Source organism: Sus scrofa, chromosome 5 (assembly GCF_000003025.6).
Source record: "Sus scrofa isolate TJ Tabasco breed Duroc chromosome 5, Sscrofa11.1, whole genome shotgun sequence".
Classification (NCBI taxonomy): Eukaryota; Metazoa; Chordata; class Mammalia; order Artiodactyla; family Suidae; genus Sus; species Sus scrofa.
In genome coordinates, this window is record NC_010447.5 from 4,947,088 (window position 1) to 4,974,904 (window position 27,817).

Sequence of the window (27,817 nt, forward strand, 5' to 3'; positions counted from 1 at the left end):
AAAAACGGAGGAAATCTGGATAAACGGTGGACTCAGTGAATAAAAATGTGCAAAACTGGCTCATTAGCATCACAAAGGTACCCAGTTGATCTAAGAGATTAACGACAGGAAATCCGGGGTGGGAGCGCGGGAGCTCTAGTTTCTCGCTGCTATTTTTCTGTAAATTGAAACCTGTTCTAAAAAATAAAGGCTGTTGAAAAAACTTAGGCAGCATGTGGGGATGGGGGGGTGGAGGCGCCACGGGGGTCAGGGGGTCGGAGGGCTTCCTGGAGGAGGTGGCATCTGAGCGGAGGCAGGAAGAAGGCAGGGGCGAGCGGTGTAGCCTCCTGGGATGGCCTGGGAGGTCAGGAGCGGGGCTTCCAGGCCCAAAGAGGGGGCAGGAGGCAGAGCCAGCCCTGGACTCTCACTGGGCCCGGAGGGGAGGGGGCAGCGGGGGAGACGAGTGGCCGTGGACACTAGCGGGAGTGGGGCTGGGCGTGGAGACTCCCGAAGGCTAAGGGTCAGGAGGAGAAGCACGGTTTGGCGCCGACCCTGGGAATGTGCAGGTGGGGCCGGACGGAGGATGGAGAGGAAGACGGGGGAGGAGGTGAACGGGGCGGCTCCCTGGATGCAGTCGCGGCTGGTAAAGCCGCAGGGAGAAGATGCCGCCCTGGGGGTGTAGGTACCAGGGAAAGAAGGGGAGGCCCAGGACGGGTGGCAGGGGACGGTCAGCAGTACGAGAAGCGAGGGGTCGAATCAGACTGTGAGCTAATACGCAGATGTTGCTTTAGGCAGCAGGGTTGGTAATTAATTTACACAGCAACAGAAAATACAAACAGCATTCGACTATCACAAAGTCTAAGCATGAGCTTCATGTACAAATAACCGGACACCAAACAAAAACAACGTGCTGCTGACCTACATCTGGGGCTTGCACTTGAGACCGGCTCACCAGAGTTCTTGCTGTGTGACCTTGAGCCAGTCACTTAACCTCTCTGGTTCCTCAGAGTCGTCATGATAAAGAAGACACATGAGGCGTTCCCACTGCGGCACAACGGGATTAGCAGCATCTCTGAAGTGCCAGGACACAGGTTCAATCCCCCACCCGGCACAGCAGGTTCAAGGATTCGGTGTTGCTGCAGCTTCGTCTGGGATCTGATCCCTGGCCTGGGAACTCTATATGCCACGGGGCAGCCAAAAATTAAAAAAAAAAAAAAAATAGAAGACACATCAATTCCTATCCCTGTGTGTGCTATGTGACCCAGGAATCCCAGGAATTCCAGTTCCAGAAGTTTCTCCCAAGGTATGAGTACAAATGTGCTCCTAGACATTTACCGATTCTGGAATGGTTCCAAACTTTGTGTAGGAAAAGTCGAATGCACAAGAGAAAAAGCCTGGAGGGACACAAATTTTAAAAATTACCGTGGCCTTCTGTTTGATTTTTCTGTCTTCCACATTGTCAGCAGTATGTATTACTTTGAGAATGAGAAAAAATAATAATAAATGCCACTTAGAAAAATGAATCCAGATGGCTTCTCTGCAGAAACTGACATGCAAATCCTACAATGCACGTGGAAAGTCAGGAGACCCCAAAAAGGAGGTCTCGCTATGGCACACCGGGTTAAGAACCCAACATAGTGTCCGTGAGGATGCGGGTTCGACCCCTGGCCTTGCTTAGTGGGTTAAGGATCCGGCATTACTGCAAGCTGTGGTGTAGGTCACAGATGCGGCTCGGATCCGGTGTTGCTGTGGCTGTGATGCAGACCTCAGCTACAGCTCCGACTCGACCCAGGAACTTCCACATGCCATGGGTGCAACCGTAAAAGAAAAAAAAAAAAAAATTTGAAAAAGCCAAAACAATCTTGAAAACAAAGGACAAAATGGAGAACTCACGCTTCCTGATCTCAAAACTTCCTGCAAAGCTAGGGAATCAAAATGTGTGATTCTGGCAGAAAGCAGGCATAGAGGCCAAGGGAACAGAAATGAGAGGCCAGGAATAAACCTCACTTTAGTCAAATGACAGCCAGCAGGGACGAGCACAATTTAATGGAGGAAAGAACAGTCATTTTTAAAAATGATAACCGGATATCCACATGCAGGAGAATAAAGCTGGGCCCTAACCATGCACAGAAATTATTGCAAAATGGGTCAAAGACCTCGGAGTAAGAACTAAAGCTATAGGAGTTCCCGTCGTGGCACAGTGGTTAACGAATCCAGCTAGGAACCATGAGGTTGCGGGTTCAATCCCTGGCCTTGCTCAGTGGGTTAAGGATCAGGGGTTGCTGTGAGCTGTGGTGTAGGTTGCAGACGTGGCTTGGATCCTGCATTGCTGTGGCTCTGGCGTAGGGTTGCAGCTACAGCTCCGATTAGACCCCTAGCCTGGGAACCTCCATATGCCGTGGAAGTGGCCCTGGAAAAAAGGCAAAAAGAGAAAAAAAAAAAAAAAAAAAGAACTAAAGTCATAAAACTCCTAGAAAACATGGAGGTAAATCTTTATGCCCTTGGATTAGGGAATGGTTTCTTAGATATGACACTCGAAGCACAAGCAATCAAAGAAAAAAAGAGATAAATTGGACTTAAAATTTAAAACATATGTACTTTAAAAGACACTATCAAAAAAACCAAGACAATCCATAAGAGATTTTGTACATCATATATCTGATAAGGACCTCTATCTAGAATGGATGAAGACCGCTTAAAACTCAGCAAACAATAAAAAGACAAATATCCTCAATTTAAAAACGAGCAAAGGATCTCAATAGACATTTCTCCAAAAAAGATGTACAAATGGCCAACACATGAAAAGATATTCAACGCCATTCGCCATCAGGGAAATATAAATCCAAACCATGAGATACCATTCGCACCCACTAGGGTAGCTATCATCAAAAAGACAGACCATTAAAAAGTGCTGCCAAGGATGTGGAGAAACTGGAAGAATTTTCCAACATTGCCAGGAGGGATGTAAGATGGTGCAGCCACCTTGGAAACAGTCTGGCAGCTACTCAAAAAGTTAGGCACAGAATTACTATGTGAGCCACCACTCCCCTCCTAGGCATAGAGCAAAAAGAACTGCAAACACAAGTTCACGCAAAACCTCGTATGTAGGGATGTTCACAACAGCACTATTCAAAATAGCCAAGATGTGGAAACAACCCAAATGCCGTCAACAAAGGATAAACACACTGTGGTATATCCATGCAATGGAATATTATTTAGCCTAAAAAAGGAACCACATTCTGATACCTGCTGCAACATGGCAAATCTTTATAACACTTTGCCAAGTCAAAGAAGCCCGACACAGAAGCCACATATTGTATGATTCCCCTGATATGAAATATCCAGATATGCAAATTATAGTGACAGAATAATTCTCTAGAGACAAAGTGGTTGTCAGGGGCCAGGAAGTGGGAAATGGGACTGAGTCCTGACGGGTATGGGGTTTCTTTTTGGGGAGATAAAAATGTTCTTAAATTGAACAACTCTGGGAGGACGCTAATTACCACTGAATTTTATGGTATGTGAATTCTATCTCAATAAACCTGTTATTTAAAAATTGCAGGTGTTAACATCTGCCTCTGTAGAGCCATTCTGAGGATCTGGTGGGAGAACCTAGCGGCCAGTGCTAATCAAGTCCAGTGATCTACTCAGATGTCAGCATCACCAGCCCTGGAGTTTTCTGCATGTCAGAAGCCGCTTTATGACTTACTGAGCATCACCAGCAGCTCCAGGTAAGGGCAGACAACACACTAGGCGTTGGCGATGCAGAGAAACACGACCTAGTCTCTGCGGTGCCACAGCTGCTTGCTGGTCCTCCCAGAGCCACTAGAGGGAGCTGCTTCCCCCGGCCCCCTGGGAGTCAACGCCGTCTCCCAACCCCACCACCTCTCTGATCTTCCCGACTATTCCCATCCTTGCTTCTAGGCTCAAGTCATGCTGCCCCCTTTGCTGGCCCTCACACGTGCCACATGTGCGTCCCACGTGGCCTCTGCCCTAGCTGCCGCCTCACCCATCATGCTCTTCCCCTGGGTACCAACCAGCAGGTCTCTGCTCAAATGCCAGCACCCCGTCCCCCCACCTAAAATGGAGGGGAGAGGAAACCACCCTGCTTCCTGCTTTAGTTTCCTCCGAAGCACTCACACTGCCCCCAACCCCATCATATAGTCCCTCATCCCTTGACTCGACTGTCCCTGTCACAGCCCCAGAGGCTAAGTAGGACAGACCCAGGCAAGGCGCTCCAACAAACAGCAGGAGCCTTGGCATGCAGCCCTGCGGCAGAGGCTGCCTCGCCCAGAGTATGGTCCTACCAGGAAACACACAAGACGTGTTTCTGCAATGAAGCAACTAAAACTTTAAAAAATCCCATCTGCCTCTCTGATCTGGTCAAAGTCCAAAAAAAAAAAAAACAAAAACAAAAACAAAAATGAGGGAGTTCCCGTGTGGCGCAGTGGTTAACGAATCGACTAGGAACCATGAGGTTGCGGGTTCGGTCCCTGCACTTGCTCCGTGGGTTAATGATCCGGCGTTGCCGTGAGCTGTGGTGTAGGTTGCAGACGCGGCTCGGATCCCGCGTTGCTGTGCTCTGGCAAGGCCGGTGGCTACAGCTCCGATTCAACCCCTAGCCTGGGAACCTCCATATGCCGCGGAGCGGCCCAAGAAATAGCAACAACAACAACAACAACAAAAAGACAAAAAGACAAAAAAAAAAAAAAAGAAAACCAAACAGACAAAAAGAGAAGAAAGACAAATTTCAGGCAAGAGGCCATGGAGGTCAGGTCTGGGAAGCCAAAGCCCAATTTCTTCTATTTTTATTTTCTTTTATTATTTTTAACCGAGCCAGCAGCACGTGGAAGTCCAGGGCCAGGGATGGAATCCATACCACAGCAGCAACCCAAGCCACTGCAGTGACAACACCGGATCCTTAACCAGTGGCGCCACAAGGGAACTCAGCGGCCCCATTTCACTGCCACCCCCAGAGAGGTGCAGTCCCTTCCTGGTCACCGTGTCCCTGGACGGCCTAGGACCCCTGTCTTAATCCTCTGTTTCACAAAACTTTGTAAAGATGACGCCTGACCTTATTTCTTGGGACGGGCTTATTTACAAACCCCGGATCCTGCCGACACACGTCTAGGACGTAAATTAATGAGGCCCTCGGCACAGGGCTCTTTGCAGGGACCTTTCACAAGCTTGTTCCAGCCAGAATAAAAAATTACTTTTCCCTGAGTGCCATCTGAATGATAATCAGGAGCTGCAGCCTGTCTCCCCCAAAGCTATGTCAGTTATGTTTTAATCACTTCCAAACAGGCTTGTCGTGCTTAATCCACTGAGGACGTAGGCTTATTGCAACAGGCAGGAGGCAGCGCCAGCCTGGCCAGGGGCAGCGCCACCCCGCAACGACTGCCCTGTTTTCTGTCCAGAAGACCATCCTCAGGCCGCGGACTTTCTTCAGAGGGACAAAGGGAGGGAGAAACTAGAACGAACACCCCGGAAGAGTCTCGTCCAGGAAACTGGGAGACGAGATGCGAAATCTGCTCATGGGCAGCAATGACCACACGGCCGGCCCACCTTGGACCCACGAGCGCACCAGTGTGGGGGCCCTCTCTGGATCCTGTGGGAAAACACAAGGGTTGCCATCCCCACGTTCCAGGATCATGAACAAGAAAAAGCATCTCACGTGTAAACGCATCCCTGGGGCACCAGCCCCCACGCTCGGCAAGACTCCGGGCACTCCGCAGGATGCGAGCGAAAGTGACCGCGGGATGAGACACGAGCAAAGAGGACAGGGGTGAGGTCACGTGTGTGCTCACTTCTAAACTGGAGCCACGGACCTGCACGTGCCCCTCCCTCCCTGCTTGGCCCTGTTCACGCCCACGTTCCAGCACCTGCACGACACCTGCCGGACAGATAGCACAGCACCTCCCTCTGCCGTCATGCTCACGCCTGCCGATGGACAGGCTTCTCCCACTTTTTTTTTTTTCTTTTTAGGGCCACACCTGCAGCATATGGAAGATCCCAGGCTAAGGGTCAAATAGGAGCTACAGTTGCTGGCCTACACCACAGACACAGCAACACAGGATCTTCTGAGCCATGTCTGCAACCTACACCACAGCTCACGGCAATGCTAGATCCTTAACCCACTGAGCAAGGCCAGGGATTGAACCCAAATCCTCATGCATAAGTCGGGTTTGTCACAACGGGAACTCCTATTCTCCCACTTTAATCTGAGCTGGGATTTGAGTCCAGAAAGCCAACTCCAGCACCCACCAGGCCCCGTCACCCCCCTTAACACTGCGCTACACACAACAGCTGCTCAAAGAGAACGTTTCGATGAACGACCTCGTTCTTGATGCCTGGCTTAGCCAGAGCCAGGGTTTTCTGGTTTTTTACAGGGAGCAGGGGCAGCTCACTGGATTTTAAACATGACAGTCCTGGGGGGGGGCAAGGTCAGTGGGGGTCAAGTCGACAGAGGGAGAGGGCAGGGGCCAAGCAGGACAGGAGGTAAAAGGTGCAGGAGATGGAGAACAGGATCCCGCTGGTCCCAGGACTGGGGCCAGGTGGTCACTCAGACCACACCCTGACTTGCTCAGGCCTGCACGTGGTCCACACCCTGCACCCCAAACAGCTGTTTCTGGGCCAAATCCCTACAAAGACCCACCGAGAGGCAGCCTTTGCTGAGACCTACTCAGATCTAATCAACCCGAAGCTCAGAGAGTCAGAGGCCCTAGAGCAGGACGGCATCCTGAAGAGCAGCAAGGACCCGCAGGTAACGTGGGTGGAAGTCTGTGCAAACCACCAGAACGGGCTGTCGGACCCCAGGTCCCCGCGGCTACCCTGGGGACCAGCTGCATCAGCATCCAATTCGCAGGTCCCCCTGGCCTTACCCATCCTCCGGAGCTCCCCTTCCCAAGACTGGGATCCTGGAGGGCTGGGCTGGGGTGAAAGGCCTGCCTGGTCCATGGGCCGCATCCCCCGTGGGCGGTTCGGATGCAAACCTTGTGTCAGTGCTGCCAACCCAGCCCCCTTATCAGCACTGCTGTGTGCAGGTGGCCTCTAGGCCTGGGGTGAATCCAGCTGGAAAAGCAAAGACCCAAACCACACAAATAGATAACCAAGAGTTCCAGGCAGCAAGAAGTGGGGGGACGGAGTCCAGCCAGGGCCAGGGGATGGGTGGGGGTGGGGCACAGGTGAAGGGAGTGGGGCAGAAACCTGTCCCTGCTCCAGAAACTGTGGTATGAGAAGAGTGCTCCAGGTGGGGGCATGGCGGGGGCACTGCAGGTGCAGGGGCCAGGCCCGTGGTGCAGCATCTAACTGCCTGCCAGCAAGCAGCCAGCCTGTGCCTCGGGCCCTGGGAGGCGATCTGCAAGGCCCTGGGGTGCCCTGCCCAATAAAGCATCCTGGTTTACACAGGGGCCAGAGAGAACCAGGCAGCTTCGGCTGGGGGCCTGGACACCAGGCAGGGCCCAGGCCGTCAGCAGTTCAAAGCTCCAGAAAAACCTCTGGACCTCGAGGCTCAGAAACTCCCCCAGCTGGCAGTGCTCTGTGCATGCTGTCACCTCATTACCACTGACAAGTGACACTATACGAGACTCCACATGCACCCCCCCCCACCCTTGGCTGATTTTATCCTGTGCCTGTTCACCGTAATAAACCATAACTGTGAGTATAGATCCTTCTAGCAAATTATCAAACCTATGGGTCATCTTGGGGGCCCAGACTTACAAGTGGTGTCAGAAGTGAGGGTGGGCTTGGGGGAAACAGCCCCTCTCACCTCACACCCAGGTGGGCACGTGCTCAGCTTGCTTGAGGAGGGGCAAGGAGGCCTGGGGGCTGGAGCACAGGAGGGTGGGCCGGAAGTTGTGCTCCTTTTGCCCCCAAGAGCTAGAACCCAAGGATCTGCCCCCACAGAGCATCCTGACCAAGACACCCGACCTCACCTTGAGCAGCTCCTTGAATCTGGGGTCATCCCTGGAGGTGGGGTCGATCACCGTGCGCTCCTCGTTCTCCTCTGCCGGGACAAAGGACAAGGGTGTTAGTGTCAGTGGGAGCGGCCAGGTTCCTTGACACAGAGAGCACCTGTGGTCTCAGGTAGCAGCCCTGGACCCAGTGATGTGGCCAGGGGCAGGTGGCAGGGCAGGGACCTACCTTCTGAGAAGCGATGGGGCGGTGCCCACCCCCACCTTTTGGGAGAAATGACAGGGGGTGGGGAGGGCTGCACACAGGCTGGAATTGGATCCGTGGGGAAAGCCCGCATTGACAAACCCAGGAAAGAGCTGTTGTCACTTAGAAAGCTTGTCACGACGTGAGATGGTGGGGACAAGAAACATTAGAAAGACAGGCTAGGGGGACGTTTCACAGCCAAGCATGTTCGTCCATATTCTGTTTCTGTTGATTTGCTTGCTTGTTTGTTTTTTATGGCTGCACCCTCAGCATATGGAAGTTCCCGGGCCAGTGATGGAATCTGAGCCACAGCTGCAACCTACACCACAGCTGCAGCAATGCCAGATCCTTTAACCAAAAGCACCCATACCTCTGCTGCAACTGGAGCTGCTGCAACTGGAGCTGCTGCAGTCGGATGTGTAACCCACTGTGCCATGGTGGGAACTCCCTGATCTGTTTGTTTCCCCCTCTGTGTTTGGGCCTTGATCCATGGACCAGGGCCACCAGCGAGCTTGTCCAGAGGGAATGATGTGGTGGAAACAAGGCAGAGAGCAGAGGAGTGAGACCCGCAGAGGTCAGACACATCACGCAAAACTGACCAGGGACATTCAAAGGACAAACGAGAGGCACGACCTCTGGCCCCTAGGACGTTCACGGGTGATGCCCAGGGTCCTGGGGCCACACAGGCTCCCGTGGCTGGGACCCTGTCCTCCCCATTGGGAACGAAATGGGTTTGAGTGACAGAGGCTTTACAATAGCAAAATCCAAAACCTGACAAATCAGAAAAACTACTTTTGGAGCCATGCAGACCTGATGCTTGAGAGGGACACTCCAGGAACAGGCAGGAACCACTCGGGGGTCCCCTGTGACATCCCTGCGAAGGCCTTCAGCAGTCTCCTCCAACTCCTGAGGCCAAGTCCAGTGGCCTCCATGTGGCCCCTGCAGCCTCTTTGCCCAGCTCTCCCTGGTACCCTCAGCTCCAGCCCTTCTAACCTTTGCTCACCCCTCAGCAAGCCTCTTGCCACCACCAGCCACAGGGCCTTGGCACATGCTGCTCCTGTCCGGCACCCTCTCCCCCAACCTCACATCCTCTTTGCCCTCCAGCTCTCAGCTCCAGGTGCTGACCAGGCCAGTTCTTATCAAGGTCACAAGGGCTTTAGGAGCCAGCAGAACTTGACAGAGCAAACTGAACAATGCCAACCCCCAGGCCAAGAGCAGCTATTTAGAAAAACGCCAGGAGTTCTCGTCAGGGCTCAGCGTAACAAACCTGACTAGTATCCACGAGGCGTGCATTCAATCCCTGGCCTCGCTCAGTGGGTTAAGGATCCGTCATTGCTGTGAGCTGTGGTGTAGGTCGCAGACGCGGCTCGGATCCCCTGTTGCTGTGGCTGTGGTGTAGGCCGGCACCTGCAGCTCTGATTTGACCCCTAGCTTGGGAACCTCCATATGCTGCACTGCAGCAAACCTCCCTCCCCGCAAAAAAAATTATTCATGTGTAGAAAAATGCTGAGACAGGAGGGCGAGGGCTCAGGGAAAGGCAGGTTCAAGCATGCTGACAAAACAACAGCTGCCGTGCTTTGAGGGTAAATTTATTCTCCAGGACAGCTGTGGGCCCAGCAGCCAGAATCAACTGCCCCCAACACCCCAACCCCAGGGGACACACAGCAACATCTGAGGACGTTTCTTTTGACCCGCCTGAGGAAACGGGAGAATGTGCTATGGGAATCTAGTGAATAGAGACCAGGGAAGCTGATCAATGACCCACAACACACAGGACGACACCACAATAAGGACGATCCAGTGCCAACTGTCCACAGGGCCAGGGAAGAGAAAACTTCCAGGCAGGGCTGTCCCCAGTTTCCCCTGGAGCGAGCTACTTGCCTGGACAGCAGCCACAGCCAGATGGGAGATGGTCCATGTGGGCAACCGTGAAGGGTCAGCGGGAAGGCAGGACGCCCGTGGCCCCTCCAGCCCCTCCTGAGCTGCCTGGACCTGCGTTTGCATCTCTTCCCGACCACTCTTGGCCTGGCCTGGCCATGGGAGCCACAACAGAGGGAACAGCCAGGACTTCTCTTTGAACTAAGTTTTAGAAATAAATGCCATGTTCCAGGACTGCCTTCCAGAATGGTCAGAACCCAAAATATGCTTTCCTTTTCTTTTTTCTTTTTTTTTTTTTTTTTGGCCGCACTTGCAGCACATGGAAGATCCCAGGCCAGGCACTGAACCACAGCAGCAACCTGAGCCAGAGCAGTGACAACACCAGGTCCTTAACCCACTGAGCCACCAGGGAACTCCCCCAAACCAGCTTTAAGGAAAGTGTGTCCAGGCCATCGAGTCCTCGGCACTGGCTGTGACGTGGTCCTGAGGAGGTGGGCACAGGGCTGGGCAGGTCTCACCTAGCAAGGCCCTGGCACTGGGGCGCTGCGGCTTTGTGCCAAGACAGGAGGTGTGTTATCCATATTTCTTGTTTTCTTTTTTCAATTTTTTCTTTTATTTAAGCGTAGTTGATTTACAATGTTGTGTTATTTTGTTGTTGTTTTTTAAGGGCTGCACCTGCAGCATATGGACGTTTCCAGGCTGGGGGTTGAATTGGAGCTGCAGCTGCCAGCCGACGATGCAGCCCCAGCAACGCCAGATCCGAGCTGCGCCTGCCACCTCCATTATCACAGACGCTATGTCAGATTCTTTTTTTTTTTTTTTTTTTTTTTTTGCTTTTCTTGGCCGCTCCACGGCATATGGAGGTTCCCAGGCTAGGGGTCAATCGGAGCTGTAGCCCCAGCCTACCCAGAGCCACAGCAACGCGGGATCCGAGCCGCGTCTGCAACCTACACCACAGCTCACGGCAACACCGATCCTTAACCCACGGAGCAAGGGCAGGGACCGAACCCGCAACCTCATGGTTCCTAGTGGGAATTGTTAACCACTGCGCCACGACGGGAACTCCATCAGATTCTTAACTCACAACGAGAACGCCCTCTTCTCTGTGTTTTCTGATGCTTAGACATCTTGGGCCTTGGGGACCCAGGAGGACCGTGCCCCTCAGAAATAGCTGATTCCCAAGACAGCAAATGTGTCTCATGTGCGTCCCATATTCACATGCAAACGGCCAGTCTGCCCAGCGCCTCCTCTCCTGAGCTCTCACCAGGCTCCTAAGCTCAAAGCCAAGAGTCCCTGCCCTACCCACCCAGGGGCCAGGTACAGACGATACAGGGCAGCCCTGTGGCCCAGAGCCCCCTAAAATGACCCCACCAGCCGGTCCAAGCCTGCCCAGGCTGCCTCACCTGCTCCGTCCCATGAAAATCACAGTAAAGGCTTGTGCCCAGGCGTCCCCCACTCCTGCCTCCTCCCGGCCCTGGGGACGGGGGACACAAGAGGGTCTTGCCAATGGCAGTGGAGCCTGGGGTGGTGGCCTCCTCGCCCTCAAAGACGCATAAAACCGACACCTGCCATCAGAGAGGCAGAAACCTGCGAGGGAAAGAGCTCTTTGTCCCTACAGACTTGTCTTTCTTTTTTTTTTTTTTTTTTAGGGCCACGCCTGCAGCATATGGAAGTTCCCAGGCTAGGGGTCCAACTGGGGCTGTAGCTGTTAGCCTACACCACAGCCACAGCCACGCCAGATTCGAGCTGCATCTTCAATCTACACCACAGCTCATGGCAACACCGGATCCTTAACCCACTGAGCGAGGCCAGGGATCGAACCCGCATCCTCATGGATACTCGCCGCGTTCGTTACCGCTGGGCCACAACAGGAACTTCTCCTGCAGACTTTTCTAAATGTGACCTTGAGCGGAGAGCCCGGACTCTCCCACGCTGCCCAGTGTGACATCTGGTCGAAAGGCCACGACCATCCAGCTCCTCTTCAGCCCCTCCCAGACCCACTGCCCAGTCCGAAACTCAACGGGCCCACGACCGCCACGGCTGGGGGCTGGCGGAGCCGACTGTACCGAGCTGGGTGTCTTCGGGGTGAATCTCCACCGAGGCAGGCGACATGGGCGCGTGGATGGCATTTTTGCCTTCTTCCTGCAGGTCGCTCACTGGGGAGCAGAAAGAGAAGGGAGAAGGCTGGTTAGCATAAACACACCGGTGTGGCTTCACACGCTGGCAGTGGAAACAGAGAGACACTGACTCCCGTTTTTTAAGCCCTTAACAAACCTTCCTAAGTGGCTTGTTGCCCAGAAAGAGCCCGAAGAAGAATGCTCCAAACCAAGAAAACAACTTCTCCCCCACGCCAGCGCGTTCCCCAGTCCCGCCAAGCCCTGCCAGGCTGTCTTCACTGCTCTTTAGAAGCCATGACTAAGACACAGAAGCTTCTGGATGCTTCCAGCTCCCCCCCAAGGCTGCTGAGATGGACAAGGCTTGGGTCACCGTGACAGCCCCTTCCCCCACCTGAACAGCTGCATCCTCAGCTGTGGGCTCCGGGGCTGAAGACACACGCCCCCTGCCCCCCAACAAACACGCATACAGGGAAGCCCAGAAATTGAAGTCACGGCCAAGTTCACAGGGCCGGAAACCTGCAGGTCTGTCACTAGGCAAGGCCCAGGGTCGGGGACAGTGGGACATGCAACAGACTCTAGCAAACTGGATCCAGAGATTTTGAGTTGGATCCACGGGACCCCCGTGGAAAGGGCAGGTGGGGGGCTGGCTTGGGGTGGGGAGGGTGCCCTGAACCCTTGCAGGGACCGTAGGGCTGGCCAAGCCATGAAGGGGCAGCGTGGATGGCACCGTGCAGACGGTACAGGAACCCCCCCCCCCCCAGGAAAGCACCTCAAGTCACACTGGCTGGGGGCCACCCGCAAGACAGCAGGGGGCTCACTGGCTCGCCCTTCAACACCGCGTTGCTTCCACCGACCCTAAATGCGCAGACTCCACGCTCCAGCCCAAAGTCCCGTTCAGTGGGTGCAGGTGGGCTGGGCAACTGCCGCCTTTCCAGCCTGGCTGCAAACCGCCAGGCGACAGACCCAACCACATGCCACTAAACCAGCCTCTCCTCGGCTGCCCACAGTGACAAGTGCCAGGCCCTGCCCTCTTTCTTTTTTTTTTATTTTAATTTGGAATTGATGGCTGCATTTATCTAAGGTAAGGACGATAAACCACAGTTTTATTCCTACATTTTTCTGTTTTTCAGATTCTTATAAAATGCCCTGTCTGTTGTCGAGAGCAAGAAATGCTTTTTCTCTACAAATGATTTCACTCTCTTCCCAGAAATCTAGAATTCAACTCAGTTTATTTTTATTATTATTTTGTTAATTGCTATTTCCCCAATATGATTTTTTTTTCTACTGTCCAGCTCGGTGACCCAGTTTCACGTACATGCACACATTCTATTTTCTCACATTATCAGGCTCCATCATAAGTGACCAGACGTAGTTCCCAGGGCTTCACAGCAGTGAACTGAAGCGTAGCTGATTCACAAGGCCGTGATAATTTGCAGGCCTTCTCCTCTCTAATGAAACACCCTCAGAGGGGGCACCCAATTTCCTCTTTCAGTATCGCAGTCACCTGGACTCCTGAACACCTCCAGTTCCGGGATCTGAAGGGACAGCGGAGCAAGGGGATAGGGTACGATGGCCCCGGGGCAGGCAGGCCACAGTGGCCCAACCGCAGGCACCTCTGGTAGCCTCTCTGCCCAACTCCTCAAGATGTCAGGGCTTCTGGAAGCCCTCAATGAAACAAACGATGAACCTCAGGTCCCAAGCCGGGAGCGGGGTACACGGCAGGCTCTCCACCTCAGCCGGAGACCCAGCTTTGAGGACAAGCCACCCTCTATCCGTCACCAGGAAGATGGAATAGGGGCCATCAGGAAGGCCCTGACTCAAGACTGTTAAAAAATGGGGTCTCTGGGAGTTCCCTAGCGGCACAGCGGGTGATGGGTCCGTTGTCATTGCTGTGGCGCAGGTTCCATCCCTGGCCCAGGAACTTCCACATGCCATGGGCGTGGCCAAAAAAAAAAAAAAAGTGGGCTCTCTCTCACCCATGTTCTCCAGCAGCAAGGATTTACACAATGAGTCACAGCCAAAAGGGGGAAACAACCCACACGTCCACTGACAGATGAACGGAAAAACAGACGCAGGCCACACCTACAATGGAGATGATATGCCTGCGAGAGAAGGAGGGGCATTCTGACACAGGCTCCCACGTGGCTGGCCCCTGAGGATGTTGCAAGCAGTGAAATAAGCCAGACGCACAACGGCAAATCCCGCAGGGTCCCGCTTCCCAGGAGGTCCTTAGAGTAAGACGCACAGCATCGAAAGGTCAGGGCTGGGGAGCCGGGGAATTACGGGGAGGCGGTGTCGAGTGGGCACAGAGCTTCAGTGTGGGCAGATGGAAGGGTCCTGGGAATGGATGGGGTTGCTGGACGCAAAAGAACTCGAACGTGCTTCATCCCACCGAACTGTACGCTTTCGAAGGGTTAAAAAGGGGTTCGCATGGTAATTATGTTATGTCTCTTCTGCCACAATTTAGAAGAGGCGTGGGCCCCTCCCAACGGCATTCTCGTCTGCGGTCTGCCCAGGTTGGAGGCCGGCACTGTCCCCACCCCACCCCACAGAGCGCATCCCGGGAGCTGTCCCACGCCGCCGTCATTTATCCCCAAGTCCTTAGCTTAACTCTGGGCACGAAGCAGACACACGTCAAACACCTCCGGGAACAAATGCTTTTGAGACCCCTGTCCCCGGCCCCCAACACCTTCCAAAGATGCCCACTCAGGCCCCTTGGGAAAACGGAGACCCAATTTCGGTGGTCATTTTTACATATTTTTACTACGTAACAAGTGACGTAGTTGTTTAACCAACAAAGAGCTTTCCAAGGCAGAAAAGGGGGTTTTCGCCCGAGTCCTCGCACCGCAAAAAAGGCATGAACCGGGCAGGGGTCTGTCTGCAGCCGCGGCGGGCTCCTCGCTGCCATTCCCAAGGCCAACATCACACAAGGAGGAGCGAGAGGCCAGGGAGGCCCCTCCGGTCAAGGCCATCGGCGATGGCTATGTTCGCGAATGAGGAAGAACAAACGACCTCCGTTTCCTTAAGCGAGGGTCGCACAGGGGGGCTCAGGGCACAGGTGGGCCCCGCAGGTGAGTCTTTCCCATGAGCTCTAACTCCTCCCAGAAGCCCCGGAGCTGCCACACGGTCATCTGACCGCCTGGACGCAGGACCTGAACCAGAGCGACAAGGGGGGACGGGGGAGGGGAGGCAGAGATAAAAAGATGCTTCCAGAAGCCCGGCTGCCTGGTCTCAAAAACAGGGAGGCAGGGAGGGGGTGGGGGACGGGAAGGGCACTTTCAAAGCAGAGAAACTGGGTCGCATGAAAAGAGAGCCGTTTCCACACCGCCCTTGAACATGAAAGATAACACTAAACAGGGCCCAGGACTTCACGACTTAATAAATGAGAGCGGCTCTCGCGGACCCGCCCAGGCTCGGGGCCAAGAGCACATTCCACAGGCCTGGGAAGCAGAAAACCAGGCTCGTCTGTGGCCACAGAGCCCCGGGGTCAGATGCCACGTGCTGGCGGGGGGCCTCCGGCAAGTCCCTTCACCTTGCTAAGCCTCGGTTTCCCCGTCTGGAGCATGCGGGTGGCAGCGGGAACCCACATCACAGGGGCCTCTGAGGAATAAGTGAGCTCATCCCACAGGGGAACCAGGAAGGCTTCCTGGAGGAAGAAGCAGGACTTGAACTTGGCTTGAAAGACAGCAAGAATCCAGAAAAGGGATTGGGCCTCCAGGCAAAGCATGTGGGTGGCAGATCAGAGCTGGGGTTCTGGCAGCCCAACGTGACAGTCCTGAACCACAGCGGAGTTCAGGGGTAGCTCTCTGGGGCTCTGCCATGATGCACGGCCTGGCTTCTCTGAGGGGCACAGGCCCCTCACCGAGGAGCTTTCAGACAAAATCTGATTTCTGAGGGTCAGCAGTCTGGCTCCTGGAAGGAGGGGGCACCCCTTGAAGCAGGGCGTTTCACCCAAGGACCCCCCTCTGCCAGGTCAGTGGCTTTCCGCTAACGCCAGGAATGTCTTGGTTTTCAAAGTCCTGGTCCATCTGCCAGAAAGTCAAACACTTCAAAGGCTGGAAAAACCGACTATCTTGATCCACTGGCGGCCGGCGTGCGTGACGATGTGGGCGTTCAGAGGGGCTGGGGCTCCACGTCTGGGCCAAGGGATTAACTCTTTCCCTAAGTGTTCGCCCTTGTTTTCTGACGAATGCCCTTGTCCACACTAAACCCAACAGCCAACCACAAAGAAATTCCCCGGGCATCAAGGTCCCCCGCCCCCCGCCCCCCCCCCCCACTGGCAGCGGCATCCTGGACATGGCCACACGGGAGGGGGCTGGGCGGGGGGTAGTTGAGAGGAGGCTCAGAAGGCAGCCAGGGAGCGCGTGTGACGGCACCACTGCCCCTTGGGGACAGCCAGGCCTCTCCACCCAGGGCATAGAGTGGGATAAGCCGACTGTCCTCCCTAGATCTCAGGAGCGCTCCCCCAAAAGCTGGAAATTTGGGGTTTGTAATAGAATCTCCCAATTTATGAATGTGAGCAAATTCCTGCGTGCCAGCCACCGTGTACAACCCCAGGTCGCTGTGTATGTCCAACCTATGTTCCTGCCGGTCAAGGGGAGAAGGCCGCTAACGTTTCCTGAGCACCTACTCTGTGCCAGGCACCTCCATGCCTTCCGTTCATCTAAGCTCATACCCAGCCTGAGTGAGTGGCTGGTCCCGGCCTGGTCCCTGCTGAGCTGGCATCTATCAGATGTGAAGTCACCTAACACACAGCAACCGTGAGCCCCAGAGTCAGGACTGAACCCAGTTCTACCTGGTCTTGTACTCGCTATGCCCAGCTAAGTCTCACCCACCCTTCACGCCTCAGCTTCCTGGCCTTTTCCAAGAAGCCCTCCTGGGTACTCCCCTCCCATGCCAGCTCCCCTCTGCCCAGATGGCTCACACCACTAGCCCTGTAATCACCTCTTTCTGGGCCATCTGCCCACACCAGTGCTAACTCAGCCCTACACAAATAGGTCTCTCTCTCCTCTTTTTTTTTCTTCTTTTTGCACTCTTCTTTTTTAGGGCCATACCTGTGGCATACGGAAGTTCCCAGGCTAGGGTCGAATCGGAGCTGCAGCTGCAGCCTAGGCCACAGCCACAGCCACGCGGGATCCAAGTCGCATCTGTGAGCTACACCACAGCTCACGGCTACACCAGATCCTTAACCCACTGAGGGAGGCCAGGGATCGAACCCACATCCTCACGGACACAGGTCAGGATCGTAACCCACTGAGCCACCAAGGTAGGTCTTTATATTTAAGGCTTAGCACCTGGGAGCCAGGCTGCTGGCTACAGATCTCAGCTCAGCCACTGACAAACTGGGCGACCCTGGGGACGAGCTACGTAGCTGCTCTGTGCCTCAGTTTCCATCTGCGAAACGGGGCCTGATGCACCCCCAAAGAGAGACAGCAGAGATTACCAGCAGCCAGGAAACAATGTCTGGTGGGCAGGACGCGCCTGGCGAGCGTCAGCTCTCAGCATCTGCTGGCTGGAGAGGGACGTGCGAGTTTCCAAAGCCAGGCTCCTTCCATCACTCCACCCAGAGACTGGGCAAAGTTTTAAAAAAAGAAAAACCACCCCCACCTCTCCTGACGGGAATTGTACGTGCATAAGAAGGCGGAAAGAGAATCAAAACCCAAAACCTCAGCCATCTCACAAAGAGCCTGCCGTTCACACCCCAAGCAAGTGCAAAGGTTCTAGCTTTGATTTCTCTTTTCATCTCTTTCTTTGCAAGGGTTTCACTTATTCATTTATTTACTTATTTATAACCTGGCTCTGTTCCCCCAAAAGGCTTTTAGGCAGTTTTTTGGGTTTTTTCTTTCTTTCTTTTTTTTTTTTTTTTTTTTTCCCCTTTGACATCATTAGGAAAGCACAACTTTGAAAGCAGGTTGCTTTGAAAAAACAAGGTTACCCAGAAGGGAAAAGACAGATCTGAAAACACAAAGGCTTCTCGTTTCTAAGAGGGGTGCCAGGGCGGGGGAATCACCACGCACCCCCCGCCAAGACGGGGTGCAGGAAGCTCCCTGGGGCTCACCTTTGGGGGGGAGGGGTTCAGCGAAGATAAAAGACCCGTGGTAGGGGAGCCCAGGCTCTCAGAGGCTCAAGCGGTGACAATTCCATTCTCTGACATGTTTCTAAGTGCGTCATTTCAACCCGGCACCGACGTTTGCCACCTATGAGGACTTTTCACACCATACAGACGTGTCCTGGTTTTTGCAGAGAACAAAAGATCAGGCGGAGAGGTTCCAGCCGGGGGGGGGGGCGGGGGGGCCTGAACCAAGATCAAAGAGAAAAATCCCAACCAAAAACGGCCACACGGCCCCCACTCGGATCCACATCTCAAAGCAGAGCTTCCAAATGGCAGGACCACGACCTACTCAGAGAAACGGAGGGGGTCCTCTGAGCTGCCAGGAAAAATAAAGGCGGATAAAGGAAGGCTCGGCTCCCAGGGAGCTCACAGCCCCCACCGCGTGTGTATAAGGAGGACCGGACAAGATCTCTGCTTCAAGGAGGCTCTCCAGCCCTCTGGGAGGCGGGGAGCTGGCTCTGCATCTCCAGCTCCCACCTGCTCTCAGAGGGTGGCTTCCCTGCAGAAGTTACGATGTATCCCAACAACGAAACTCATCGGCCATGGCCAGGAAGGTCTTAACAGAGCTTTTCTTCCACAAATAAACCCAACTGTACTTCATGGGAAGATCCCACGGTTACGACGGCACAAATAAGATCTCTGCTGGAGTGCCCGCTGTGGCTCAACGGGTAGGCGCCCGACATAGTCTCTGTAAGGATGCGGGTTCGATCCGTTGCCTCACTCCGTGGGTTATGGGTCTGGGGTTGCTGCAAGCTGCGGTGTAGGTCACAGATGCGATTTGGATCCTGCGTGCTGTGGCTGTGGCTGTGGGGTAGGCCCGCAGCTGCAGCTCTGATTCAACCCCTAACCCGGGAACGTCCATACGCTGCAGGTGTGGCCCTAAAAAGACAAAAAGAAAAAAAAAAAAGATCTCAGCAAAAACAATGATACCCACAGATGGGCACCGCTTGGGGGGGCGATGCTGCAGGACCTCCCCCTCGGGACGCCAGACAGGCGGATCAAAGGACCTACAGAGGCATAATCCGAAGGGGTCAGCTGCTTCGGGCGGGTCATCCTCAGAAAGCCTCGAGGTGGGGGACTGGCCCTTCCAGGAGGTCAAGCTCGGGTTGGTCCCCGAGATTCTCGGGATTACGAGGAATGAGTGACGTCGTCCAGGCCGAGGCTAACAGCTGGGAGAGCCAACAGCCCCAAGGACAGCAGGGCCTGACCCAGAGGTGGAAACAGAATGAGCATCACTTTCAGCGATCGGTGCAGCAAGATGGAAGAGAAAACGCCTCTGAACCTTTAAAGCGGACATTCCCGTCTTGCCCGTGGGAGCAAGCCCGGTGTATCTGTGTACGTTTAACACGCTCCAGTTTCGCAGCGAGGACGACTCTCTGAGCCGCGTGCCGAGACCCCGGGCATGGATACACCTGACTTACAGGGTTGGCTCTGCTGGGGCACGAGGTTCCAGGCCCTTCCTCCGGATGAAATAAACGGAGACGGTAAAATGCATGAGTGAGCGTGTCGGCAAGCGACAATCCAGAGGCGTCAAGAGCTCACAGCTCCGTTCCGACAGAGGCAAGCCTCGGCTTTTGCAGCTGCTGATCTAACCAACATGGGCCAGGCCATCGGAGCCTCCCCTGGCACTGGCGGGGTGGGGTGCAGGCCGCAGCCCTTGGGGAGGATGGGTGTCCTGGCCACTTGCACCCAACAGCCTGGCCTGGCCTCTGGCACAGAGACGGCGCTTAAGAAATGTCCAATTCATTACGTACAACACGTGTGAGGGTGCTGAGTTTTTAAAAGCTGGTTTCGGAGTTCCCGTCCTAGCGCAGTGGTTAACGAATCCGACTAGGAACCACGAGGTTGCGAGTTCGATCCCTGGCCTCGCTCCGTGGGTTAAGGATCCAGCGTGGCTGTGCACTGTGGTGTAGGTTGCAGACACGGCTGGGATCCCGCGTTGCTGTGGCTCTGGCGTAGGGTGGCAGCTACAGCTCCGATTCGACCCCTAGCCTGGGAACCTCCACATGCCACGGGGGTGACCCTAGAAAAGGCAAAAAGACAGAAAATAAAATAAAAATAAAAACAAAAATAAAAAGCCGGCTTCAAAAAATAGAGCATGATATTTTTGGAAAATATAGAATCAGGTAACTCAAACTGCTGTATTTCGACCTGCACACAATTAAATCCAGAGCAAAAGGCGTGAGAGGGTGTGCTCCGTCATGAGGAGAGCAGCACCCCCCGGGGATGGGTGCGTGGCGCAAGGGAAGGGGGAGAGAGATGGGAGGTACCAGTTCCATGACTGTGTCGTGTGTTACTTGCGAAATTAAAGCTGAAAGAAGGGGTAACACGATCTACAGCAGGGACCCGAGGGGAGGGACAGCCAGTTCTACAGGGAAGCAGACCACAGGGGGCGGGAGGCAAGGCTGCCTGTGGCACTGAGCCTGTCCTGGTGCTCAGCCCCCCAGGCAGGGGCTAAAAGGAAGGTTTCTAAAGGCAGAGAGACAGGGCTGGGAACCCAGGCTGTGACCCGGCCAGGCCCACACACGGTCCCCACCTGCCTTAGACCCTGGGCTTCCTTGCGGGAGGGTCTGCAGGGAGAGAGCCCGTGTCTCTGCTGCAAAGCCCCTGAGGAGTCACAGAGTCGCAGAGGGCACGGTCCATGCCCTCGAGTGTGGGCGAGAGAGAGGCAGTGGGTTTGGAGGAAGGAGGGGGACGGGAGTCACAGTCCCCCGACCCTGGGCAATTCTGTCCCCACCTCCAGGCTCAGGAAAACCCTTTCTTCAGCTTTTCTGCGTCTTTTTTCTTTTTTTGCTGCGCCCCTGGCATGCGGAAGCAGAAGTTCCCTGGCCAGGGATCAAATCTACGCCACAGCAGTGACCATGCTGGATTCTTAACCCACGGAGCCACCGGGAAACCCCAAAAACCCCTTCTTCTGAATACAAGGGGCATCCACAGAGCTCAGAATCGCCTTTCCGCAGGACTGTTTTAAGCCCAACTGTGCTTTTACCCAGCAGATCAATCCAGAGCCTCCGTCTCAGGCGAGGCTGGCCAGCACGGCCCAGCCTGGTTTGCCTGCGGAAGCTGGGGGGGCTTGGGTCCTGGGGAAACCCAGGGACAGAAACCTGGGGACCTCTCTGTCACCACCCCACTCCCCTCCACGTCATCAGCAGGTCAGAGCGCTCAGGCTCCCCTGGGCTGACCCCTCAGGTCTGAGCAGGGGCCAGGACTCAGCATCCCCAACCGGCTGCCTGGGGATGCTGCCAACGCAGGTCCACAGACCACATCTGAGCATCAAAAACTCAGAGGCCATCCCCGCGCCCCTCTGCTCCTGAAACCCGAGCCGCCGAGAGACCCTCTGTGCTCCTTTTAGAGACTCACACGGGGCCACGTGTCCACAGCTCCCTGCCCACCCAGCTCCGGTCACCGCTCTGGGATTCAGGAAGCCCTGGCCGCCCAGCTCACAGGCTCTCATGCTACATTCCCACAGCAGGTGAGGTCTCCTCTAAAAGACGGGGTCTCATCCGAGCTGGGGAGGGATGGATCTGACCCACCCGAGGCCCGAGGTCCCCCCAAACCACATAATCTCCCAGCTTCCAGCGGGATCAAAGGGAGACACAGATCCTGGTCTGCCTGGGGGTGCGGGGGGCGGGGGGTGGGGTGGGGGGGCTGCTGTTCCTTTTCCGTGAATCCCGGTTCTCAGCCTTGAGCCAAGTGCAGGGCTGCCGTCTTAGCAGCAGTAACGACCACATACACTGGCCGCCCTGGCTTCTCCCAAAACCCTCGACTTTCTTTTTCTTTTTTTCTTTTTAGGGTCGCACCAGCAGCACATGGAAGTTCCCGGGCTAGGGGTCAAACTGAAGCTGCAGCTGCCAGTCTACACCACAGCCCCAGCAATGCCAGATCCGAGCCACATCTGCGACCTACACCACAGCTCATGGCAACACTGGATCCTTAACCCACTGAGCGAGGCCAGGGATCGAACCGTGTCCTCATGGAAACTAGTTGGGTCCTTAACCTACTGAACCACAACAGGAACTCCCAAGACACTGTTTCAAAGGGCCGGTTCCCACAGCCCAGCAGGTCGGTTTGACAGCAGAAAAGGCTCTGCCGGATGGCACTGCCAGCCTCGGGGGCCACAGCAACCGAAACGGACAGAGAAACAGGGAGAGGGAACCACACGGCACAGCCCGACGACCCCAACCCCTCGAATGTCAACCAGATCCTGGGACCGAGGCCGGAGGGAAAAGGCCCGGTTCACGCCCGCGGCCTCGTATCCTACGCAAAACCGGGCACGCGACGAGCCGTCCATAAACATTCGCAGAATGAATCAAGGACCGCAAACGAGTTCCCGTGGGCGAAACGGAGCCGAATAGAGAAATTAGGGAATATTATGAGACCTAAAGTCAGAAGAACTGAGAACAGGCCGTTCTTGCAAACCATTCCACCTCCAGCCACTTAATTGGGTGGAAAAAGAGCGTTTCCATTAAGGCGCATTAGCTCGGCAGTCTGGGTCACCAAGCGCCCAATTACCGCCATGTGGACATACAGAGGGCAAGGACTCGAGGGCAGGCCTTTGCTCTGCCATCAGGGCCTTGCAGGGACGGCCTGCCTCTGGAGCAACAGCCCCAAGCCTCGGCCGCTGCAGCGCCTTCAGAATGGCCACCTGCTGCCACCTCCCAAGTGGAGGCCTCGGGAAGGACGCAATCCGCCAGTTCCAGGAAAGGAGGTCTTCCCAACGCCCAAGGCTGCTGAGGTCTAAACGCCCAGAACAGCTGGCGCTCAGAAGCCAAGGTCAGACGGCTGATGCCCTGGGCCCTGAAGCAGTTCTCCCCGCCGCCGCCCCGTGCCCTGCGTGAGCAGAAAAACGTGAGAACCACAGGAAAATGAATTGTCTGTGGACAGGAGAACAGGAAGAGAGACTTCCAGGTGAATGTACAGTGCCAGGCTTCCCCTTGAACCACCGGGCGAGCAGAAACCAGGACACGGGAGGGGCCCTGGGCTTCTCACGCAAAAAAAAGGATGACTGATCCTTTGGCGCCGAGCAGCCACTGGGTCGGTTTTTCAGACAGAGAGCAAGTGGGTCAGCTCATCCAAGTCACCGCTCCAAGTGCATCAGGTAAAAAGAGCCCTCAGGCACTGGGGCAAGGGTTCGAGGTGCGGGTGGCCGGGGCACCTGCTCCCGGCCTTTCCCTCTTCCAGTCCCCAGCCCCCCAGCGTCTCCCACCTTTGTCCCCAGGACACAGGCCCACTGGGCCCCTCCTCTGCCCATGGACCGTCCTGGTCCCCATCGCTCCCAAACCAAGTCCAAACCCCTCCCATGACACCCCACCCCCACCCACCGCTGCAGAGCTCAGGGCCGGGCACCGCCACACAGCTGGGCCTTGGCCAGCCTGTGCCCCCTCCAGGAGCTCCCCGCCCAGCCACTGTGCCCAGGTGCCCAACCAAAGCCCACTGCAAACGTTCCCTCTTCTGTGGACCGTGCAGGGGCACGGTCCCTCCTCTGAACCCCAGGTCCACGGTCAGGGCTGGTGCAGACGGCGGTGGGGTGGGGTGGGGGGCAGGGCTTGGAGGAGGATCACGGCATGGCCCTGTGACCTTGGGCACAAGCTCTCACGCCTTCCATCCTTCGCCCTCGCTCCTCCATTGTTGTGACAACGAATGTCACAAGTGGGTGCCTCAAGCAGCAGCTGGACAGGAAACGCTGGGTCTCTCCTGTTCTCGTCGCCTGCCCCTGCTCTGGGTCACTGGAAACGCCTGGTGTCCTATAGCGCCCCCCACTCAACAAGTTTGTGGGCATACCAGGCCCACGAGGGCTGCAAGGTCAGCTGGCCCCAGAGCCCCCGAGTTTACTGATCTAAACTCGGATGCGTGAAGGAGTTCCTGCCATGGATCAGCGGGTCAAGAACCCGACTAGTATCCATGAGGATGCAGGTTTGATCCCTGGCCCCGCTCAGTGGGTTAAGGATCCGGTGTTGCCGTGAGCTGTGGCGCGAGTCACAGATGCGGCTTGGATCTCGTGTTGCTGTGGCTCTGGTGCAGGCTGGCGGCTGCAGCTCCAATTCAACCCCTAGCCTGGGAACTTCCATATGCCACAGGTAGGGCTCTAAAAAAAAAAAAAAAAAAAAAAAAAAAATTACTGGGACATGTGGATGCGTCACTGCTGGAATATCAACTCCCAGAAGGCAGAGGTCAGGTCCTCTCACCCTTGCGCCCCCAGCACACCGAGGAGACCCCCACACAAGTGTGCTCGCCTGAGCAGAAGCCAATCAAAGCAAATTCAGAAAGCCTCAGTTATCTGCCAGCTTCGCATTTTGTGAAACAGCCTCACTAATTAACTATTCAGACGAGCAGGGGCCAGGACCCCCCAGGGCACCAATTCTCCAAGGATCCGACATTACAACATCCCACTCACTGCAAACCATGCTCGAAGATGCCGAATGTTCTGCTCAGGCATCACTACAAACATCTCAGGTCACTAAGCATCTCAGACAGGCACTAATGAGGCTGAACTGTAACAGAACTGCGCCACTACAGCAAACGCCAGGACGGCAGCTGGACGGGGCCAGCAACACGCTGGCCCCCACGCTGTCCTGAAAAGCACCACATCGGAAGTGCCTCCTGGAGTCAGCCAGCAGAGAGCCCGGGCCAGTGACAGTGACCCAGTGCAGGAAGCTCAGAGCCTGCAGGGGACTGGGAGGTGCTGTGTGAGTGGATCGGAGTGAAATTAAAAGGCATCCGCGTGCAGGAGGCGCTTAGCAGTAGCGTCGGTCACCCTGGGGACCCTGAGGGCCCCCATCCAGTAGCACACACTCCTGGAGCCCCGGGGCACAGGTCCCTTACCCCACCCCTCTGAGGAACAGCTGGACCGCACCCCTGAGGCCAGCCTCCCCCAACCCACAAATGGGCCATCCTGTTTTGCCAGTTCTCTCAGCTCCCTTAGCTCAAGTCCCTGGCGGTCACAGCATCCCAGCCACGTCCATCCTAACCTGATGACAAATGCTTCGATGTGGGTGCTCCGATCCCTCAATTTGGGGACCTCACCGCTGCCACATTCCTACCCATCAATCGTGCTGATTCTGAGCAGATAAAGTGACTTCAATCACAGCTCATGACAATCCGTCATTAGTTAATGATAAAGGAAAAAGATTCTAGAAGCAGCAGAGGGTGAAACCTCGGAGAAACTCCAAATTATCAGAGAGCCTCTTTGCCTACCCACGTGCATCTCTCACAAGTGTCCTATCTTAATAAATCTATTCCTTGTCCATCAAAAAAAGCATCAGAAAAGCCACTCTGTTTTCTACAGAATAATATCTGGTAGTCCCAATCGCCTACTTTATCCCTCCCACCTTCCTCTTTGATAACCATAAACCTGTTGTTTATATCTGCGAGTCTATTTCTGTTTTGTAAATAAGCTCGCTTGTATTATTTTTAGATTCCACATGTAAGCGACGTCATGTGATAGTTGTCTTTCTCAGACTTCCTCCACTTCGTATAATCATTTCCAGGTCCATCCACGTAGCTGTAAATGGTCTGAAGCTAACACAATATTGTAAATCGACTATGCGTCAATTTTTTTCTTAAAAAAGTCACACTGCCATCTGTGTTTGTCGGCCACAGTCGCAGCCCCTTGGAGCCGAGCTGTGAGATGGGTCCCCTCGACTTGGAGATGTAACGAAACCTCCCAGGACCAGCCTCTGTGTGAGGATAACACACAGAAAGAAATGTGCTTCGTAAGAGAAGACGGAAAAGGCAGTGGGAAAAACGAGCCTGGCAAAGCAAGTACCACTGGTCCCTGTTCCGCGAAACTCGTATTAATTAGTCAGATCAGTAATGTCTCATTGTATCCAGGGAAGCCCAAAGCGTGCTCTGCTGAGAAAATATGAAGATTAAATCATCCAGTCATTTTATGAAAAAGAACGGATTCTCTGTGCACCTGCCGCAGGAACGCTCCACTGGGAGGGAGCGGGAGACGAGCAGGTGGAAAACGCCGGAGCACGGCGCCCTCTAGCGGCCGGTCTCCACCGGCGGGCATGAGTGAGGCACCGCCTGCAAAGGTTTCTTCGGAGCAAGAGAGTTGGCTGCTGGGCAACGCGTGCACCTTCCAAAGGCAGGCGGGACTCGGCGGCACAGGGTGCGGGGGCAGGGGGCTTGAAGCCACCACCCCCACTGCCGGCGGCTCCACCAGGAATGGATGCAACACTCAAGGCAACAAGGGAGGAGGAGCTTCAGGACCCACTGGGGTCCCCTTTAGAGGAAGAGCCTCAAGGGAGCAGGGGGAGCCAAAGGCACGTGGAGATCCCCTGCCAGCCCGGACCAAGCCAGGGTCCCCACCGCCCCCTGTTCTGTCCCACTCCTTTCCGGTGTTGTCACGTTCGACGCACAGGTGCATCTGTGTAACTGGATGTGTGCCCACAGCACCGTGAAGGCACATGAAAGGCTTCCTCCCCAGCTCCCTGGGCAGGGTGCAGCCCAGAGGAAGCCCTCAGGGGCACGGGGCGAGTTCATGGCGAGTGCATGAATGAAGGAATGGACGGCTGCATACATGGATGTTTCCGATCCTAGCCTGGAACTCTAGGAGCTCCTTTTCGCCTCTCTGCGGGCCTCTGTGACAGGCTGAACGATGCCCCTCTTCCCTCAAAGACGCCCACAGCTCCATCCCTGGAGGCTGGGACCTCACAGAGCCAAAGGATCTTGTGATGGGGAAATGATGGGTGATGCAGGTGGGCCCCGTGGCATCTCAAAGGTCCATATTAAAGGGACACAGGTGGGTCACAGTGCAAGAAGTCAATCTGAACAGGCCACAGACTATACAGTTCCAACTCTGGGACATCCTGGAAAAGGCAAAATCATGCAGACAGTAGAAAGGCCGGTGGTCGCCGGGGGCTGGGGGAGGGAGGGATGAAGAGGGGGGACAGAGAGTGTTTAGGGGAGCGAAATTCCCCTGGGTGACAGAGCAATGGCAGCTGCAAGTCATTGTACTTTTGCTCAAATCCATAGAAAGTCCAGCACTAAAGGCGATTACGAAATTTGGGTGACAATGATGCGTCCGTGGAGGGCCACCTTTTGTAACCACTGTACCACCTGGTGAGGGGTATGGGTAATGGGGGAGGCTGGGGGGGGGGTCTATAAGGGAAATCCCTGTACCCTCTGCTCAATATTGCTGTGAACCTAAAACTGCTCTAAAACAATAAAGTCTACTTTTTTAAGAGCAGCGGAGGGCCCCCTCAGGGTCACAGGGGTGCGTGTGTGTGTGTCCTGGGCACCCCTGTACCCAGGGCCCCAGGGGAAAGGTCAGCGGTTGCCTAGGGTCCTTCTTTTCCGTGATCTCCTACTCGGGTGGTGGGCGGTGAGGAGGGGGTCAGTGGGGGGCGGGGGCGGTCCTAAGGACACTGAGTGTGGAGGCCACCTCCTTCCAGCTCCGTGGTTCGCAGCCAGGGATGTGCAGCAGCATCTGGGGATACTCCAGGCTGCCACCCCTGGATGCAGGAGGTGCTACTGGCATCTAGTGTGCAGAGGCTGGGGATGCCTGACCTGCCGTGCCCGGGACACACACACACACACACACCTGCTGGAGAATCATCGGGTGCAAAAT

General features: G+C 55.2%; 1 protein-coding gene across 1 annotated transcript in view; it reads right to left on the reverse strand.

Moving 5' to 3' along the window:
- PARVB (parvin beta) overlaps positions 1-27,817 on the reverse strand; it is a 108,828-nt gene that overhangs the window by 40,421 nt on the left and 40,590 nt on the right. Inside the window, 2 exon segments of the mRNA XM_021091402.1 lie at positions 7,914-7,984; positions 12,081-12,170. Of these exon segments, the coding sequence (XP_020947061.1) occupies positions 7,914-7,984; positions 12,081-12,170 (161 nt within the window).